The sequence below is a fragment of the Cyprinodon tularosa genome, unplaced genomic scaffold (assembly GCF_016077235.1).
Source record: "Cyprinodon tularosa strain WSP-4 unplaced genomic scaffold, ASM1607723v1 ctg613, whole genome shotgun sequence".
In the NCBI taxonomy this organism is placed as follows: domain Eukaryota; kingdom Metazoa; phylum Chordata; class Actinopteri; order Cyprinodontiformes; family Cyprinodontidae; genus Cyprinodon; species Cyprinodon tularosa.
Genome location: NW_024039356.1, coordinates 190,680 through 211,366, shown reverse-complemented (window position 1 = coordinate 211,366; position 20,687 = coordinate 190,680). Strand labels below are relative to the sequence as shown.

Here is a 20,687-nt window from a genome sequence, read left to right as displayed (position 1 = left end):
CTATTTGTAAAAAAACAAAGTATTTTTTTTTACTCTTATTCTATTATTTTGATACGCTTTTTAAGGTCCACATTTGTCTGACCACTTTTGCTATAATGTTTTGCTGCTGCTGTAAACACTACAATTTCCCCATTGTGGGACAATAAAAGTATTTTCTATTCTTTTATATCTATATGTTTAAGCCCCATTCCCACAGACTGCACCTCTGGGTCCCTGAGCAAGACATTTAACCCCACACTGCTCCGTGGGTGCCACACAGTGGCAGCCCACTCCACCCCAAGGGGATGGGTTAAAGGCAGAATAACTTAAAGACAGTAAAGAGACTTAAAATGTTGTATATATATTTATATATCTAGAGTATATATATATGCTGTTTATTAGTAATGTCTTGCTCTGATGCTTTCACAAAGTTATCCCTCCAGCGATGTCAAAAATCCATCGATTAAAACAAAAATACGCTGCATTGCTGGGCATCCTTCTTTTCTGCTTAAACCAGCAGATTAGGGTTGCAAGTCGACCTCCCAAAGATGCCGTCCGTAATGTCTGAGCTGTAACAGTCAATGTTGACTATGGCGTCACTATCCGATCTGTAGTGGAAGCACAATCCGTACCATCGGCTCATTTTCACATGTGGAAGCAGATATTCCTCTAGGTTTCCATGAATAATGTAACCATGGTACTAAAAACTCCCAGATCTTGACTAAGTAATGAGGCTGTTTAAATGCCTGTCAAAGTTCTCCAGCGAGCTGAACCAATTTTCTGAAGCGGTCACATGGTATGAAAAGGTAGCAAGGCTTTGGACATCATTGATTCTGGCCCCTCTCCTACATAAGCCAAGCCTTACTTCGTGGGAACGCCCCCTCCACTACTGGAGACACGCCTCGAATAGCTCATCTCATATTATCACTAGTGTTTGGTTATTCCAGCAGTTACAGGACGCTGGGGTCGTATTGAAGGAATTGGACAGTAATGGGAAACAGGAGAACCAATCAGGATGTCTTCAGAAAAATATTCCACAATCAGTTCAGCTACTCCAGGTTCTCCCTGAGCACACAGGCTGCACTCTGGGTGCTCCTGCTACCTGAAATATAGTTGCTAGGCTAAGGGCTCTGAAGCAGGAAGGACTGAGTCTTTGTGATTAACTGGCGAGGGCCCCAGCATGGACGGATGATAGATGGTTGCATGGATGGATGGTAGATGGATGGACAGAAACATTGTTCAGCAGTTGAACTTTCAATGAGAATTTATGCTCTGATGTCAAAGTTTACTTTTATTCTAAAGACATAAAAACAGAAATCGATTATATCATTGGATGACCTTTAACCTCTAAGGTCACATCATTGAAACGTCCTCCTGATGGCAACCAGTGAGAGTCCTACTGGGCAGCTGATGGTTCCGGTTCCTCCGGGCTCTGGGAAGCATCCTCTCTAGAAAGCAAGTTGTGTTTGCGAAGGTGGCAGGCCTGCTCATATGGAGGCTGTATTGGCAGCTGGGTGGGGGGGGTGTACTGGTACTCTGCACTGGTTCCAGTCTGCACAGAGAGGAAGAACTACATTAGTGATCCGGATCAGTTCACTGACCCGGCCTGTCCATCAGACCCCTAGATCCCTCCATCGCTATGTAGAGCGGGGTCAGGATGGACCCTTCTCTATGTAGCGACTGCACAGTTCATAATTTATTCTTTATGGTACGCCAGCATTCAGAACATGTAGGCAAATCACTGTCCCCCAGACATCCACGGTTAAATTTTTTATATTTATATGTTTTAAAACAAAGTGGCGCGTGTATGACGTCATCCACGCATGCGGACTGGAGTAGTGATTCTCCTACATATTTTGAATGCTGGCATACTAGGGATGCACGATATTGGGATTTTGGCCGATATAGGATTTGCCGATATTTTAAAACTCATGTAGCCGATAACCGATATCGATACCGATGTTAAAGCTGGACAAAAATAATTAGTCATTGAAAATAGCAGTTTTGTTATCCATTTCTGACACTTTGAAAAATAATATACTCAAATATATTTTCATATGCTGATATCAAATTGATTTTTAAAAACGCGGTATCGATCTATTTTACTTTCAAAATCTCGTGAAATTTCATCGTTCTGTTACAAACTCTCGTGATATTTTGAAAATTCTTGTGAGATTTTGTTAGTAAAATAGATAGATACCGCGTCAATATATCAACATATAAAATATAGCAAAATTTCGTGATTTTCGGGGTATTTCGTAGCATAACGATGACATATAGCTATATTTCATTAGTAAAAGAGATTGATATGGTGTTTTTAAATGGCAATATATCAGCATATGAAGACATTGTGATATTTTAATGTATCAATATTTTTTCCCTCGTCTCTAGAAGTTTTTAAGTCTGTAAAAAATAAGTTTTTGAAGAAGAAGAAGTAGTATTTTTATTTTTTGACTTTAGAAACTCAGAAGCTGATCAAATATCGGGTTAAATATCGGTGGCGTGGCCAATGTCAGTCAGTTTTAAGGCCGATACTGGCCGATAGGTATATTGTGCATCCTTATGGCGTACCATAAAGAATGAATCATGAACAGTTTAGTTTGTGCCTTCAAGTCGTTGCCCATAGGAAGACGTTACTTGGATATACAGGTGCTGGTCATTAAATTAGAATATCATGAAAAAGTAGATTGATTTCAGTAATTCCATTTAAAAAGTGAAACTTGTATATTATATTCATACATTACATACAAACTCATATATTTCAGATGTTTATTTTGTTTAATTTTGATGATTACAAATGACAACAAATGAAAATCTCAAATTCATCATATCAGAAAATTAGAATATTACTGAAGACCAATAAAAACAAAGGATTTATAGAAATGTTGGCCAACTGAAAAGTATGAACATGAAAAGTATGAGCATGTACAGCACTCAGTATTTAGTTGGGCCTCCTTTGGCCTGTATTACTGCAGCAATGCGGCGTGGCATGGAGTCGATCAGTCTGTGGCACTGCTCAGGTGTTATGATAGCCCAGGTTGCTCTAATAGTGGCTTTTAGCTCTTCTGAATTGTTGGGTCTGGTGTATTGCATCTTCTTCTTCACAATACCCCATAGATTTTCTATGGGGTTAAGGTCAAGAGAGTTTGCTGGCCAATTAAGAACAGGGATACCATGGTCCTTCAACCAGGTACTGGTAGCTTTGGCACTGTGTGCAGGTGCCAAGTCCTGTTGGAAAATGAAATCTGCATCTCCAAAAAGTTGGTCAGCTGCAGGAAGCATGAAGTGCTCTAAAACTTCCTGGTATGTGGCTGCGTTGACCCTGGACCTCAGAAAACACAATGGACCAACACCAGCAGATGACATGGCACCCCAAACCATCACTGACTGTGGAAACTTTACACTGGACTTCAAGCAACGTGGATGAAGTGCCTCTCTTCTTTTCCTCCAGACTCTGGGACCTTGATTTCCAAAGGAAATGCAAAATTTACTTTCATCAGAGAACATGACTTTGGACCACTCACCAGCAGTCCAGTCCTGTTTCTCTTTAGCCCAGGCAAGACGCTTCTGACGCTGTCTGTGGTTCAAGAGTGGCTTGACACAAGGAATGCGACAGCAGAAACCCATGTCTTTCATACGTCTGTGTGTGGTGGTTCTTGAAGCACTCACTCCAGCTGCAGTCCACTCTTTGTGAATCTCCCCCACATTTTTGAAGGGGTTTTGTTTCACAATCCTCTCCAGGGTGCGGTTATCTCTCTTGCTTGTACACTTTTTTCGACCACATCTTTTCCTTCCCTTCGCCTCTCTATTAATGTGCTTGGACACTGAGCTCTGTGAACAGCCAGCCTCTTTAGCGATGACCTTTTGTGTCTTGCCCTCCTTGTGCAAGGTGTCGATGGTCGTCTTTTGGACAACTGTCAAGTCAGCAGTCTTCCCCATGATTGTGTAGCCTATAGAACTAGACTGAAAGACCATTTAAAGGCTTTTGCAGGTGGTTTGAGTTAATTAGCTGATTAGAGTGTGGCACCAGGGGCCATCAATTTTGAACCTTTTCACAATATTCTAATTTTCTGATATGATGAATTTGAGATTTTCATTTGTTGTCATTTGTAATCATCAAAATTAAACAAAATAAACATCTGAAATATATGAGTTTGTATGTAATGTATGAATATAATATACAAGTTTCACTTTTTAAATGGAATTACTGAAATCAATCTACTTTTTCATGATATTCTAATTTTATGACCAGCACCTGTAACCTAAAGGAATATCTTCAGAACAGCTCCAACTGACACAAACCTAATATGGGTGAGTAGAACATGATGTAATAACGTAAACACATGTTAAAAACACGGTGTTCCCCTTTAATAAGACCACGCGTCATTTAGGGTGAGTACCAAACACCATCTCCTGGTACTCACCTGAGTAACTCATGGAAAATGTCATATACACCCCTGATTATAAAAATATATTTGTTTCCATTTTTCATCTTTTCCATAAATATCCACCATTAAATATTCCAGTTTGGGGCCTTTTGTTTTCATTCATTTAAACATCTCTCCCTCTGGTCTGTCCCTTCTTATAATAACTTTATTTAGGCCTCCTGTCTTATTAATGCTCTCCCTCCCATGATTCTTCTTTCAGACTTGATGGCCGCTCACACTGAGCCTGGTTCTGCTGGAGGTTTCTTCCTGTTTAAAGGGAGTTTTTCCTCTCCACTGTGGCTACAAGCATGCTTAGTGTGAGGGATTGCTGAAGAGTCAATGAGTCGATGCAATCAGCTGGTTTTCCTTAAGTAGAAAACCTTGAATCAATCTGACTGGATGATCTGGTGAACTGGAAAGTGACCTGAGATGACATGATGTGAATTTGGCGCTATAGAAATAAACTGAATTGAACCAAACAACTTTTCCCATCCTCTCTTTCAATGGTTTCAGTTTTACGTTTAAAGTGTGGTTAAAGACATACACAACCCATCAGTTCTTTAACAGACATGATGCTTTCCTCTGAATCTGGTTTATTTTTCTCATCTGCATCACTTGTTTTTTTTCAGCATTAGTCATGTTTTTATTTATTGTAATCTGTTGGATTTAATTTGCCTAACAGCCTCCACATATGGCTCTCCGCTTCCCTCCTTTCATTTCTTCCTATAATCGCCAACCTTATCATCTTCTTCATATTTTGGATATCACGTGTGTTCATATCTGTGCCACTGTAAACATGTTGGTGATGGAGGGATGTAACCAATGCTGAAGATTTAAGGAAAAACGGTTTCCTTAAACTAAAACTGACAATTAAAAGCTTTTATAAAAGCCTTTCTTTTTTATTTCTCTGGACTTTAGGACTTATCTGACCTTTTTCTTCAATATTTGATCATTCTAATATTTCTTTACAATCTTGCCCTTGAATTTTTCTTCTAATCTCTTTTTTCCCTCTGATTTTTCTGGCCATCATTCACTCTCTCTTCCTCTACATCTACTACCTGCTGTGGTGCACTTATTAAAAACGTTTTCTACTGTTTCCTTTCTAAACCAGTCTAGTTCCATTAAAGATGTGAATCAAATCTAATATTCAGTTTGGAAGGCCGTGCAAAAGGGAAGCGCCCTTGGCTCAAAGCATGGAGATTTCAACCGATGGGCTGCGTTTATGGTCTCATGTTACTTTTGACAAAAACTACTGATTAATCCTTTTCATACATATGAAATAAAACAGTTTTAATCCTGTGATCGTTATTAAAGTTAACTGTCATCCCGCAGGATTCCCTCGGTTCACAGGTTTCCTTCTGGGTTTTAGAAGTCTGCATCCAGCTGCTGCTCACCTGCAGGGGGTAGGTTCTGTCTGAATCAAAGGCGCTGAGGTCTCCGCATGCTAAGAAGGGAACAATGACACGGTTTGGACCTTCTAGCTGGTTGAAGTCCACATCTGCAAGCGGAAACCAAACAGAATGGTCAGATGTAGATCCAGAGCCCACAGAACCTGCAGAAGAGCCCAGACCTAGAGATGCCAGATGCACCATCTCAGGTTGGACCCCCTGCCGTACCATACCAGGGTCAAACATTTCTGCTCCTCCCAGTTGTCATAGTTACCGTAGGAGTGGTCCAGGAGAGGGTTGGACATGTTTGGGACGTAACCCTCAGGAGGAGAATATTTCTGGCAAACCACGAAGGCCTCTGCACAAAAACAAAAACGCTTTATTAGCGAAAGTTCAAGATGTTCCAGCTTCATTTACCTCCAACAGCCACGGTTTGACCACAGCTTTAATGTCTGCGGCTGTTTTCAGACTCACCGATGCTGGAGTTCCTGCTGCTGCGAGGCTTGGAGCAGGTCACGCTGCTGAAGAAGATCTTCAGCTCAGAGTACAGCAACGTCACGTCTTTCCCTCTGAAGATCTGAGACACCAGGAACAACCACAGACAGGAGGTCAGCAGGAGGGGGAGGCTGGGAATGACTTTGTTTTCTAACATGTCTTCATGTCAAACCTTCCATCAGATCGGATTCAGTCAGAGAAAAAAAATACATTCAGATGAAAATGAACCAGAAAAGAAATGAGCTCAGAAACTGTCTAAAATTTTCCAAATATGATGAAAGGTTCAGCGTCCAGCTGAGCAGCGGTTCCTTTAGCTTTTCCTGGTAACAGGAAGGCATGCAGGGCTGGAAACACGCTCTCCTGAGGTGGTTCCACATCTCTGGATGCTGTTCTCACTAAAGTCCGGCCGATAAATCGGCAGGTCGATGTGTCGGACAATGGGCTGATTGTAGCATCTGGCAAAATGTGGGCAATATAATTTTTTTATTTATATCACGCAAAAGGAAACATTGCGCTGATTCTGCTCCTCCTCGCTTCCTGATGCCCCTCCCCTGAGAGGCTGACTCACAAGAACGCCACATAGGCTTTAGACAACGCAGAACAAGTCAGTCTCAGCGGGAACGGAACGCCAACGGTGTGACATCACCACACGCCCTGCTTGTCTGGACCTGCATTAGTCCCTAGATAGTAATAAATAATTAATAATAAACATAAAGAAAGTCGCCATCAGAGCCAACGGTACTTCACTAACTAAGCTGAGAGGGCTGCTGGCGACAGGCTAACATTAGCAGAGGCTGCAGTTAGCCTCAGAGCTCTGCTGGTAGCCACCGTCTGCTCTACATCAGAATTTATTTCTCTATTTCGCTCTAAATCAGTAAATGGGCCTGAGACGGTGCGAAGGTTGCCGCTCGCACTGGGCCGGGTCCTGCTGGAGGTTTCTTCGTCACAGCTGCTGCAGGCGTGCTCAGCGTGACGATTAAAGAAGAGTTTCTCTACCTGCTCATCCTGCGAGTCATTGTCTGGATGCAAGCAGCTGGTTTTCCTTAGAAATGTTTTACCAATCTATGACCTGTGGTTCTTTGGTGCTGCAGGGGATGAGCGGCGGTGCAGGGGCTGAGCGGTCTACAGAGGCGTGGTCGTTGATGCGACAGATGAGGGCCTTAACTGACGTAAACACCACTAGTGCCTAGAAACCAATCTGTAAAACTGTCTGATCTGACTGAACGGCCTCAGGAGAAACCAACAGAAAAGCACAACCTTGGCCACAAAGGTTCCTCCAGGTTTCAGGACGTGTGTGGTGATGTTCAGAGCCTGGAAGACAGACAGCCGTCAGTGGGGCGCTACAACCACACACTGCAGGGTGGACATGTCCATACTCACCGCCAACAGGAGCTGAGCCTGGATGTACTCGTCCACATCATGGAGACCGGTTACTATGGAAACAAAACAACAACAAGGCAATGATGAACAGACCACTTCTCCATCAGGAACAATTGATCTGAGCGGGGAGAGCAGAGAGATGGGACCTCACCGTCTGGAGCTCCGTCACACACCACCAGGTCGGCCGGCTGGCCCTGGAAGTGACGGATGATCTCCTGGGCTGTGGACACCTGGGAGGAGAACGACATGAAGCGGGGAAGAGGAGTCATAGCTGGGAGGAGGGGGGGTTGTTACCTTGGTGATGTCTCCCTGGATCTGAGTGACTCCTGGCAGAGGAGCCATGGCTTGCAGGTCCACTGCGACAATCTTCACCTTCTCCCTCCCGTCAGACTTCTCCTCCCCCCCTTCCCCGCCTCTGTGAGGAGAAAACCAGGAGAGTTTGAATTTTTCTCCCGAATCTAAGAGTCTGATAAAAATGAAGGACATTAAGGAAGGGAGACCTGAGTTTGCGGCTGAGAACCTGACTCCAGCTGCCTGGTGCTGCACACAGATCAACAGCTCTGGTCACACCTGTGGGGTAAAGGAGGGGTTGATGAGGAAGAGGAGGAATGCAGTTCTTCTTTGTCTGACTCCCTGATCAGCGCCTTAGATGCTCAGAAGCTCATGAGACTCTAGATCGGAGGTCTTCAACAGGGGGTCCGCGACCCCTAGGGGGTCCATGGAGGTACTGCATGGGGTCACGAAAGTTTTGGTTGATTATATTTTTCTATATTCCCTCCTGCAATTTTTTCCACTAATTGAAATGTCTTTAAATCCACATTAACATGAATTCAACAGACTGTAGTAAACTGATAAATGGAGGCAGAAGATGTCTTTCAGTCATCAATGCACACCTTCAGCGACACACAGGAGCTCTTTCAAGCTGGGCACCGTTTCATTCACAACACCTGTCCCATCAACCAGGAATCAGAAATACTTTAATAATCCCAGGGAGAAATTACTTTAGTTACATTACTCCATCTGTAATAGAGTGACCAAAGACGCAGTTTGATAGAAAACAGTTTCATTATATATATATATATATATATATATATATATATATATATATATATATATATATATATATATTAGTGCTGTCAATCGATTAAATTCTTTTAATCGCGATTAATCGCATCAATGCCTAAGTTAACTCGCGATTAATCGCATTTTAATCACACATTTTTTTTTTGATTGAAAATCATTTAAATACTCTCGATGACATACAAAAAATACATACAGGCTAGGTTTGTGCCAATGTTCTTTTTTTTTTAATGAAAACAGGTCACAGACACTGATTTATGCCATAGAAACATATGGCAAGAAGATGGGCAGGCATGTAGCCAAAAATAACAAATATGTAGCCAAAAAAAAGGCCCTGAAAACAGGCTGATGTAAAAGACAGTCTTTACAGTTAATACAGTCTTTTGAACAAAAACAAGCATTTTACCCTACTGCTGTAAAATGTAGTACAGTTAATATTAGATGTCAATTAACCAAGGTAATAATGAACAATTTTCCATCAATACATCAAAATCAATAGACCGACATTACTAGATGGAGGTAGTCTATGCTCTAGAAAGTAACTTTTCAGCCTCTTAACAAAAATGAGAACACACACACACACACACACACACAATACCGACCTGTGGCGTACACAGACAGCAAGAGTGCCGTAGCAGATTCCATTTCACCTCAGTAATCTGTTTTCTCTTGCTACTAGTTACCAGACACTCAACTTGTTTGTTGGTGGCGGGGCTTAAAGAAAAGGCACTAGCGTCACCCAGTGTATGAGCGTCTTTTTTCCTTGAGGAGCTCCGCTCTCGAAGCCTATGGAAAATGCATAGACTGGGGGAAAATAGCCCCGCCTTCCCGCAGGCTGCAGCGGGATGTACTTGGAAAATTGTACCATAAAACCACATAGCGTTAATCTCACGTTAAAAAAATTATCGCCATTAAAATGGCCTCGCGTTAACGCGATAATAACGCGATAATTTTGACAGCACTAATATATATATATATATATATATATATATATATATATATATATATATAATTAGGGGGTCCCCGCTCTTTCTCCCCATCAGTTTGGGGGTTCTTAGGCTGGAAAACGTTGAAGACTCCTGGGCTGCGTCTCAATTCGCAGGCTGCGTACTTCCGAGGACGCAGCCTACCTAGCCTCCGGAGGACCCAGACTTGGTAGGCTGCTCCGGAGGATCCTCAGCCGTTGGTAAATGGGACGGTCTAGCCTTTGGAGCACTTCCTGGTTGCGACACGACGTCATCACGTTTACCCCAAACACAGCGCGAAACAAAATCCGACAGCTCGAGAAATACGGAAAGAAACAACAAAAAAATAGATATGGAAATTTTTATTTTTTTTATTTACTTGTTATTGGAGGAGGAGAGTCGCTTTGACGGCTTCGGCGGCAGCAAAACCTGCGACGGATTTTTCTCAGGCTGGCAGAGCGCAGTGGAGAGGTAAGATCTACCTGCTATTATTCTAACCCACAGGGGCCTGCTAATGATCAGAATATACCAGCTATTAAATAAACGCCTGTCAGCAGATTGATGAATATGTTTAAATATCAAATTTTATATTTATTTGTAGGTTTGTAATTTATTAGTTTGTAACTTTAGTAATTTGAATTGAATAGTTAAATGTGTACAAACCCTGTAAATAACTGACTTAAATCACTACTTTCACCATTACTAATGTTGTGTTGAGAAGCCAAACTGTTGAGAAATAAATCATTTTTGTCTAAATTGTTATCCCCTTACTGCCTGATTTTATTTGCAATTTTATTTATATATATATATATATATATATATAAACATAATACAGGAAAAAAAATCAACATATAAAAACGAAAAAACTAAGTTAAATAGTGGATCTAGATAAAGTAAAATTTAATTTCTAATAAATCATGTAATAAAGATAAGGAAAAAAAAGATAGATGACTGAATAAAAATAAATATTTTTGTCTTTTTTTTTCTACAGGTCATAACAGCCCCAGAGGATGAAGAGCAGGACGACATGCCAGAGGATGAGGAGGGGGAGAACGTGTTGGAGGCAGTCAGTGGTGCTCCATGGAGGGACCAGCTGTCTGCCGAGGTGTCTGCCCTGGAGGAGGGTCTACCTGACCACCGTTGCATTTAGATGGAAAGTAGAATCACATTTTAGCTGTTCTCATTTCAGGGTTATAAAAACTGTTTTAGTAAAGTCATTTTTTCTGCGTCTTTTTGAAAATTTTTAGTAACATGGCAGCCATCGATTGGATCAGCAGTGGAGAGAGGCATCCCCCCCACCCCCCAGATGATGTCCCACTCGCAGTCAGAAGACTCCAAGCTCATCTGTGTGGCACCGCATCCAGTCCAGCAGCACCACCAGGGACTCCTGCTCAGTCACAATTGTATATATATGTTCTCTAGTAATATTTACTGTATATCTTCTGTAAATAGTTGTATTAGTTAATTTTAAAATCTAATGTCAATAGTTAAAAATGTTTAATAGTTTATTGTAAATACTTGCTTCTCTAAAAATAAACTGTCACTGAGAAGTTGTTCTAAGTTTGCTTAAATTACAAAGAAGTGATGAAACAGATCATGTAAAAAGGTTAAAAGACTTTAAGAACACACCGACAGCAATAACTTTTATAAACAATTTAATAATTTAATTTAATAACAGCAACACAGAACTTCAACTTGTTAAAAAAAAAACACCAAAAAAATAATAGCATCTGTCCACCATCCTCTCCAATAACTGAAATAATCTGTCCATCCTTTCCCGCCTCCCTCTGCCATCTCATCTCCTCCCTGATTAAATCCACCAACTCGTCACTCCTTCTTCTCTTCCTCCTTTCCCTCCTCTCTCATCCTCATTCTCTTCCTCATCTTCACCCTGATGCTGCTCAGCCTCTGCAGCACCTGGCCCTGGTGTGTCCTCAGGGATGGAGGCAATTAGGACAGGTGGGGCAATAGAGGGCCTCTGTCCTAATACCTCATCCATGAGGACAAACCAGGGCCAGGTGGCAGCAGTAGGATTCCCACTGACCCCCTGCCCTGGATCTTTGCATTCCTAAAGTAGAGGAAAAGAATGTGTGTCAACAGATGCTATTTTCTGTAGTGTTTCTTTAAAGCTCGAAAAAAGGAATGTTTCATGATTTGGATGGATTGATGAAATTCTACAGAAAAAGACTTTGGAATGGTAACCTGGAGATTACTTTTTCAAGCTTACTCAAAGTGGAAATTAACATGAATATAATAAATGTAAGATGTAATTTCCCTACACACACACACATACATATACATACATTATATATATATAGGTGTGTGTGTGTTTCATTACATTATCCAAACCTGAACATACTTTGTATTTTTTTTTTTAAGTTGTCCCACACAAGGATCACTTCTATCACAAATATGAGATTTACAAAAAGTGGCATCTGAGCATCATTTGATGTGATCAAAGATTATATTTGTACGTTGGTGTTTGAACAGGACTTCTTTTAACTTGTGTGACTTTTACATAGAAATGCAACATGTAGATGGAATTCTGCCTCAACTCTTCGCTCCATCAGACTGCAGCAGTATTTTTGGCCCCGTTGATAAGGTGGTCATTTTATCCACTCCTCTGTCTGCTCCCTGGAACAAAATGACATGTAAAGCATATTTCTGTTAAGTCAACAGGCAAAATGACTGTTCTGTATAATTACGCCTGTATTGTTCTTCAAGCGAATTATACTTTAAACCTTATTATACAGTACTGTAAATAAACTATACGTTATTGAGTATTAAAACAAAACGTTTGCAGTATTAACAGCCCAGTACAGCTGGACTAATGTTATTTCTTCAGCTGCATTAAGCTTTAACAGCTCTAATCCTTTGTAATAAACTGTTTGGGAATAAATAGATCCGATTAGTGAGGGACACGGCTATCAGTATAGTAAGATGTAGGTTAAAATAAAAAATAGTGACATTTGTATGAAGGCTTTTAATTGTTGATGAGCATCACGTATCAACAGGTTAGCTCTTAGCTTTAGCTTTAGCTGCTCCTACACATTCCGGTGGCTCAGTTACCGTCATGTATTTTAATAGATGTTCATTAAAAAGAAACAAAAACAAACTACTTACATTTAAAGGTGTTCTCCCCACTACTGCCGGCGCTGCTGCTGCTTTCGGTTGTCCGTAACTTGAAGAAAATCCGACTTTCTTCTTCTTCTTCTTCTTCTTCAACTACTAGAAAAAAAAAAAAAAGAAGCGTGCAAAGCACCTCGGGAAATCTTGTGGGAGGCGAGGCCACTAAGGACGGTAGCGATGCATCCTCAGAATTCGGGGAAAAGGAGGACGCATTTTAAGGCTGCATTTTAAGCGTCCTCAGAATTTTTGCCAAATGGGACGGCCTCCGCGCAGCGTTGTGACGTCACCGGCCTCAAAATGCGTCCTACCAAGTACGCAGCCTGCGAATTGAGACGCAGCCCTGGTCTATATCATCAAGGTGCATCAGAAGGTCCTGCAGTGCCTTGATGCGCATCAACCAATGACCTTGCACGTAAATCGGCTGCTTCTGCTGCCTCCATCATGTGCGGTTTGAATGTAGCATAAGTCTAAGTCTCTTTACCCAGCATGCATCAGAGCAGACTTGTCAGTTCTCAAGACTGACAGGTGTCCCAGCATGCACTGCGGCAGCAGCAGCTTCCAGGCTAGCCTCACTGAGCTCAGAGTGTTAAAGACATAGTGGAGGATATCACCAAGATGATTGACAGTTAGGAGGACCACTGATTATGATGATCTACCCAGAATAAGAACATCCTCCACTACAGCTTTAAGTTAAAACTTCTCTTTTCTTTTGCTGTTGTTCCATAAAAGTACGTTTTAAGAATATTTAAGGTGAGAACATTATACTTTAAGCTTCACTAAATGGCCCATTCTCTGCAGCAGCCGGGGTTAACGTCAGCCCGTCTGCAGCGGCCACCAGCAGCCCTCTCTCAGCATAGCTGTGTGTGAAGGACCGCCGGCTCTGATGGCGGTTTGATTGTTCTATTTGGTAAAATGTTGATTTGATTTGTGTTTATCTGACTGTGTTCATTATTATTCCTCTACTAAATGAAAAAAAAAATCATAATTTATTATTATCTAGAGACTATTAATAACAGGAGGTGAAATGCAGCTCCAGACTTGCTTTGAATGTGGTGATGTCATCATTACACTTCTGTTTCAATTGACCCAGATTTATGCTGTGTCCTCCTGTTCTCCCCGAGTCCAGACTTTCCTGTTTTCTTCTCAAGAACAGACTTGGAAAGAACAAAAGTCTGTGTTTGGTTCTTGTGAATTGAGAAAAGACCAAGATGTTCCTAACCTCAGGAAAGGGTCATTTTAGGAGGGGCTTCATGTCCAGGTATGTCTGAAGGTGGTGAATCCTCCTATGCCCAGATGAAGGATCATTCAGAGCTCTGGGAGATTTTTAAAATGAAGCTAATCCTTTAAATGAACCCAGAACTGCCCCCCGGACCCAGGGTCTCTATGATACCTCAAAGACCACATCCAGAAGAGCTGCAGTCAGAATCAGATTAGATGAAAAGCAGCTGGACTCTGGACCAATGAAGGAAAGGAATATTCTGCAATTTATTTAATATTGCACTTCCTTTACTTTCTAGAGTTGGGAGGTGGTGTGGGTCTCACCTGTGAACAGGTTGAACTCATGGTCCAGCTGCAGCAGCTTAAAGGCACTCCTGGCTCTCCAGCCCTCCTCTTTGGCCAGACGGTAGTAGATGTCCCGCTTGTCTTTGGAGGAACGCCCCATCCTGGACCTGCAATCAGACATACAGAACCAGAAATGGCTCAGCAGGGGTCAGGCTAAGCAATGATTCCCCCTCAGACACCAAACCTAAAACAGACAGAATTTTTTTCTCCCACATTGTTTATATTTGATCACTGCTGCACTTAATACCTCCAAAGGTGAAAGGAACACACTTTAAAATAATGAACAACATTTACCCCTCTATCGAACTATTGAGACTTTGCTTTGGTATGGATGATAACAAATGTAGGTTCTGTGAAAATGAGATTTAAACTACGGACTATGTGTTCTTCTCATGTTGTGAGACATTTTGGAGTGATTTGCATAGATAGATTAAACAACAGCGATCTTCATTCCCAACCTCTCCAGAGATGATGTCACCTTTGGTCTAATATTGCAAAATAAGGCTGATCAGCTCTGCATTGATACAATTATATCTCTAGTCTAGTAATAGTCTAGTAATTTCTCATTTAGAAATTTAGAATTGCTAAATCAACTCCCAAACTTTTTTTTTATTAGTTTAAGCTTTATATAAAATCATGAAAGATTCTGAACATTCCTAAAGCACAAAAAATATATAATATCCTAAAAAACTACCCAACAGAAAACAAAGACTGAATTCTCCCCTTATATTATACTTTCTTATATTATTTTATATAACTGTTTTTATTTTATAAATATTCTTATTATAATTTTCTATTTGTTTATTTATTTAGTTTATTTTTTGAGTGTTCATGTTCATGTAGATATATGCTCCCCCTGGCTATATTTTCAATGTATTCTGACTTGAAGAAACAAACTCGCATGCAGCATGCAGCCATGTTTGTCTGTAAATCCTGATAATTTAAATAAAGACAGAATATGCTTTAAAAAAAAGCTAACAGTAAGCTAGCTAAGCTACTTCGGACTTTTACAGACGCCCCTTACCGTCCAGCGGCTCCCCTCCTCTGGTGTCAATCACTGGAAGGAAGGAAGCAAGGACCGCTCCGTTAGCAGCCAAGCTAGCACCGGCGTCTGTTCTCACGAGCCGATCCTTACCGGAAGCTCATTTGCGCATGCGTTATTTTCCAACTTCTTCTCCTCTTCTGTTATGGCGGATTGCAAGCCAATCTTATACTGCCACCTACTGTACATGCGTGTGTAGCAAGATTACTTTACATCGAATTCATTTTTTTTTTTTGTAGATAAATAAAGAATGCTTTCCTTAATCTTTATATTCCGTGATATTTCCTTCATTTTCTAATATTCCATTATGACTAAATTCTTGGCCTGTCCTTTCAACCATCCTTCTCATTTTCTCCCTTTCATGTTCATAAGTTTTACAGTTCATTAGTACATGTGCTACATTTTCTTTTTCTACACATCCTTCACATTTATTATTATTTTTTCCCCCTATTAAATATAACACGCGTTCTTCCTATTCTTGTAAGGTTTTATGGTGGTTGGCAAACTAGTTTTTATTTTATTTTTTTTTATTGAGGAATCAAAGTCTTACAAGGCATATCAAAACCATTATACAAAGTTGTAAATTGAATATCTTAGGAAGCTGAGCACAATATGTATAATATAACAAATAGAATCATACAGAGAACCTATATACAATTAGAAAACAAAAATAACAGCTTGTAGAACAAAGTAAATAAATAAAACAAAAAAACAAAAGTACTTTGAATTTTGAATTTTAAAGTAAATTCACAATATATTGCACCATTGATTGGGCTTTAGGGTTTTTACATTGGGTTAGTGCTTCTTTTAATAAAAGTATCTCACTTATAAAAATACTGAGAGATGGGGTAATTTTTTTTTAAATCGACATTTATGTATGAAAAATTTGGCCAAAAGAATTAAATTATTGCCATAGTTTGATTTTCTATCCCCCATTAAAAAAACTAATCTTCTTATACCAAAGTTCAAAAGTGGTAAAGAAGTCTTCCGTGAGATCCAATTTTGAAAATCCTTCAAAAAAATATTTATGATATTGCACTGAAAAATAGATGTTCTGCATTTTCACTATCTGAATCACAAAATACACAAGAATTGGTAGTTATGTTTAATTTTCTATGTAAAACATCATTACAGGGGTAAATGTCGTACATCATTTTGGAATGGATTTCCTTTACTTTCTGTGGAAGTGGAAATGAAAGATATCTGGTTCCAATTTTCTTTAAAGAGGTATCATCATACTTTTTGAACAAATGTTTTCTTCTTAGGGTTGATGGAAAAAATAACATGTCAAGGTGGTTCTTATAAATCTATTAGTACTTTTTTTGTAAAACCGTTTATAGTTAAAGATGATTCTTTTACAGCAATTGTTGAATATGTTATTGTACCGTTAATTAGTAGCACCATAGCAGGGGGAATTGCCTTTACAACTTTAATAAATCTAGTTTCTGTACATGTTATTTTGTATTTTTTGATAAAAGCATCATATGATAAAAGGTTTCCATCAACTTCCATGAGGTCTAGAATAGACCAGATACCTTTTTCCATCCAATCTTTGTAAAATAATGATTTTTGTTTAATAAGGATACATCTGTTGTTCCAAATCGGGACAGACTGAGGTGAAAAATTATGTTTAAAAATAAGTTTCCAATATTGCAGAACCTGTTTATGGAAGTCTGATAGTTTTATCGATAACTTAGAGATTTCAAAGTCACGTCTCATCAGGAATGTGACAGGAATGAGTCCTGTAGCCATCTGAGTCTGATGGTACCATTTATTGGGTCAAAATTGATCATATTCAAACCTTCTTCTAAAGACTTAACAACATCAGATCTCTCTCTGGAGCCAACTGTTGAGAATGACTTTACCTTTCTCAATTTTAGTTTCTATATTTGATGCTTCTCTTGATTTTTTATGCTTTGATATGTTGATACCTAAATATTTCACCTCTTTTTTAATTGGGATATTACAAAGAGTGTTTAAAGGGCGATCATGAATAGTCATTGTTTCACATTTCTTCATATTCAAATGTAGACCAGAGGCTTTAGAAAACTGGTATTTCTCTCAGCGCCTTTGAAATTTCCATCTATCCATCCATCTTCTAACACGCTTGATCCCAAGTGGGGTCGTGAGAATGCTGGTGCCTATCTCCAGCTGTCAATGGGCGAGAGACGGGGTCCACCCTGGACGGGTCGCCAGTCCATTGCAGGGCAACACAGAGACAAACAACCAATCACTCACACCTAAGGAGAATTTAGAGAAGCCAATTAACCTAACAGTCATGTTTATGGACTTTGGGAGGAAGCCGGATTACCCGGAGAGAACCCACGCATGCTCAGAGAGAATATGCAAACTCCATGCAGAAAGACCCCGACGGGGAATCGAACCCAGAACCTTCTTGCTGTGCTACCCACTGGTGCACTGAACAGCCCCCTTTTGAAATTTTATTGGTATTTTTTTAAAAACAAGGTTGTATCATCAGCTAGTTGAGTACTTACCAAGGAGCTTCCTATCACTTTCAGCGGTTCAATATTTAGATTATTTAAAAAAAAAAATTGTTAAAAGTTCTGCCACAATAATAAATAGTAAAGGGGACGCAGATGTCCCTTTTTATATCGAAGCGTTTGGTCGTTCCAGAGACACTGAGCTATTAAAGTCCGTATAAAGCAGCTGAATGATGTTTCTAAATTTTCCCCCAAAACCAAAATACTGCAGGGCGTTTAGAATAAAGGAGTGTTTGACCACGTCAAAAGCTTTATAAAAATCCAAGAAGAAAATGACTCCGTCATCCTCCAGCAGGTGCTTCTAATCTAGTAGATCTAATACCAGTCTAAGGTTATTGTGAATAGATCTGTCTTTAAGAAAAGCAGACTGTGTGTCACTTATGATCCGAGATAAATCTTCTTTTAACCCGTCTGCAATTACATGTGTGAATATCTTATAGTCAGTGTTTAATAGAGTAATTGGTCGAAGATTTTCGATACATCTTTTATCTTTTTCTGGTTTGGGGATGAGAGTAATAAGGTTGTGTTTCATTGTCAGTGTTAATGAATTAGTAAGTAATATGTCATTAATTGTTTGAAAAAGAAATTGTTTTAGGTCATCCCAAAATAATTTTTAAAATGCTGTGGTCAGAGCATCTTGACCCGGTGCTTTTCCAGTGGCCAATTTTTTAATGACTCTGTCTAATTCTTCTAATTTGAAATCTGATTCACAGTTTTCTTCTAGGATGCATCTATCATTGGAACATATTCTTTGATCTCCTCTAGAGAGATATTTGCGTTAGCAGAATTATATTCGGATGAATATAAATTTGAATAAAATCTGTAAATTTCCTCCGAAATAATCTTATGATCAATGCATTCTTTGTTGTCTATAATTTATACTTTTTCTTTCTTCACTATTTTTTCCCCCCAGATTACTAAAATAAGATGTATTTTTCCCCCACCTTCTTCTATTCATTTGGCTCGAGATCTGATGTAAGCACCATGTGCCCTTTTACGATATATAACATCCAATTGGTTTTGCAGCCTTACAAATTCATATCATATCTGTCATTTCGGGGTTGATATTGATATTGACAATTAGGGGTGTGCATTGGCACTGCCCTCACAATTCGATTCGATTACGATTCACCAGGTAACGATTCGATTCAGTTCGATTCTACGATGCATTGCGATGCATCAAAATCCCATTGACTTTGTAAAATCCGAAATGTGCCCAGATATCCGCTTTCCAAGCTTTTGGTGCATTTTTAATTAGGCCTACCCGTCTATTGCGGTCATCTCCCTCCGCCTCAGCCATCTTGATTGTTGTTGGTATGCCCCCGGAAGTGATTGAAACTTCACAACTTGTCCATTTGAGGCCAGGAAATAAACAGTGACATAATCGGTTATGGCACGTTGCCCCATCGATGCTGAATCGTGCATGCCCCGCATTGCAATGCATCGCTGAATCGATTATTGTTGACACCCCTATTGAGAATTCTCGTGCCTTGAATTTAAAGTAATCCCATCTCTTACTTATGCTACCAATATATTGGTCAGTTTCAATGATCAAAGTAGGGATTAATTAAGGAACCCAAGCCTCCTGTTTGCAGGAGAGGTGATTTACCTCTTGAGCTAGCCAGCCGCTAACTTTCATTCAGAGTACCAGAAAGGTAAGCTACATTGAACCCGAAACCTTCTTGCTGCAAGGCAACTATGCTACAACATCACTGTGCAGTCCACTCATCAAACATTATCTATGTTCAATTTTTAGATATCACTTGTGATTAGACAGACAGACAGACAGACAGACAGACAGACAGACAGACAGACAGACAGACAGACAGACAGACAGACAGATATTGCTGCCTTTTTAACTTTAGTGAAAATTTTGGAAATAGAGTAAAATATATAGAATTATTTATAAAATGTTTGAAGTAAATTTATGCCATAGGTCTTAATTCTGTAAATATCTGAACAGATCATGTTAAAGCTAATAAGACACTTATGTTTGGATATTATCTGCATTTATTTGCTTTCTGTTTATGACTTGTAATGACAATGAAGTTTAATCTAATCCAGGGGCGTTGCTAGGCACAAAGCTTTACTGAGGCACTGGCCCCCTACCGCATATGCCCCTCCTGCCATACACAAATACAGACGAGCACACTGCCCCACCCTGATACATTCCTACCAAAATTACCAGTTGAGATATTAATGAGTGTAAGAGCATATTTGTTTTAACAAACATGAACATTTTCAACATTGCAGCTATAAAAAAATAAGATATTACCAACTTTAAAAATAAAAAGTTTCCTTATACACATTCTGAAGTAATCATTAATTCCTAGGTTTCCGAGTTTTAGTTCAGGGGAAAGTTTAACTCAACCCGAACTAAGTTTTTCTCTTATTTATTGAGCATTAAAGTGTACCTCCTATTTTTCACTTTTGCAAAGCGGTCAATCACTTGTGACTCAGCTTAGAAAGTTCTTCCTTTTCGACTGATAAAATAGCAAGATGATGGAGCCTGTCTTGTCCCATTGTGCACCTCAGCCAAGTGTGGAGCTTTCTCAACACACTGAATGACCTTTCACAACTACAGCTGTTGATTGTGATGGTGAGGGAGATCTGGATGACCTGCGTTAGTGTTGGGTATATGATGTTATCAAGCAAGTTGAAAACACACTGCATATCCTATCTTTTTCAACCATAAAAAGCTTTCAAAGCATTTTGAATTAAATGAAAGTTTTTTTTAC

The 20,687-nt window shown here is 39.8% G+C and overlaps 1 protein-coding gene and 1 long non-coding RNA gene across 2 annotated transcripts; both read right to left on the bottom strand.

Moving 5' to 3' along the window:
* Positions 1-1,249: 1,249 nt before the first annotated feature.
* On the bottom strand, positions 1,250-15,578 carry ftsj1 (FtsJ RNA 2'-O-methyltransferase 1). Its single transcript, XM_038307553.1, has 11 exons — positions 15,431-15,578; positions 14,386-14,513; positions 8,170-8,239; positions 7,964-8,084; positions 7,821-7,899; positions 7,670-7,722; positions 7,547-7,600; positions 6,269-6,371; positions 6,069-6,152; positions 5,801-5,904; positions 1,250-1,531 (listed from the first exon to the last, which is right to left on the bottom strand). Exons 2-11 carry the CDS (start codon positions 14,504-14,506, stop codon positions 1,376-1,378), a joined length of 945 nt encoding a protein of 314 aa, XP_038163481.1. The 5' UTR covers positions 14,507-14,513; positions 15,431-15,578; the 3' UTR covers positions 1,250-1,375.
* LOC119798203 lies at positions 12,141-12,895 on the bottom strand. The gene is made up of 2 exons (XR_005282692.1): positions 12,838-12,895; positions 12,141-12,348 (listed from the first exon to the last, which is right to left on the bottom strand). It is a non-coding gene; the product is annotated as an uncharacterized LOC119798203 (long non-coding RNA).
* Positions 15,579-20,687: the final 5,109 nt, after the last annotated feature.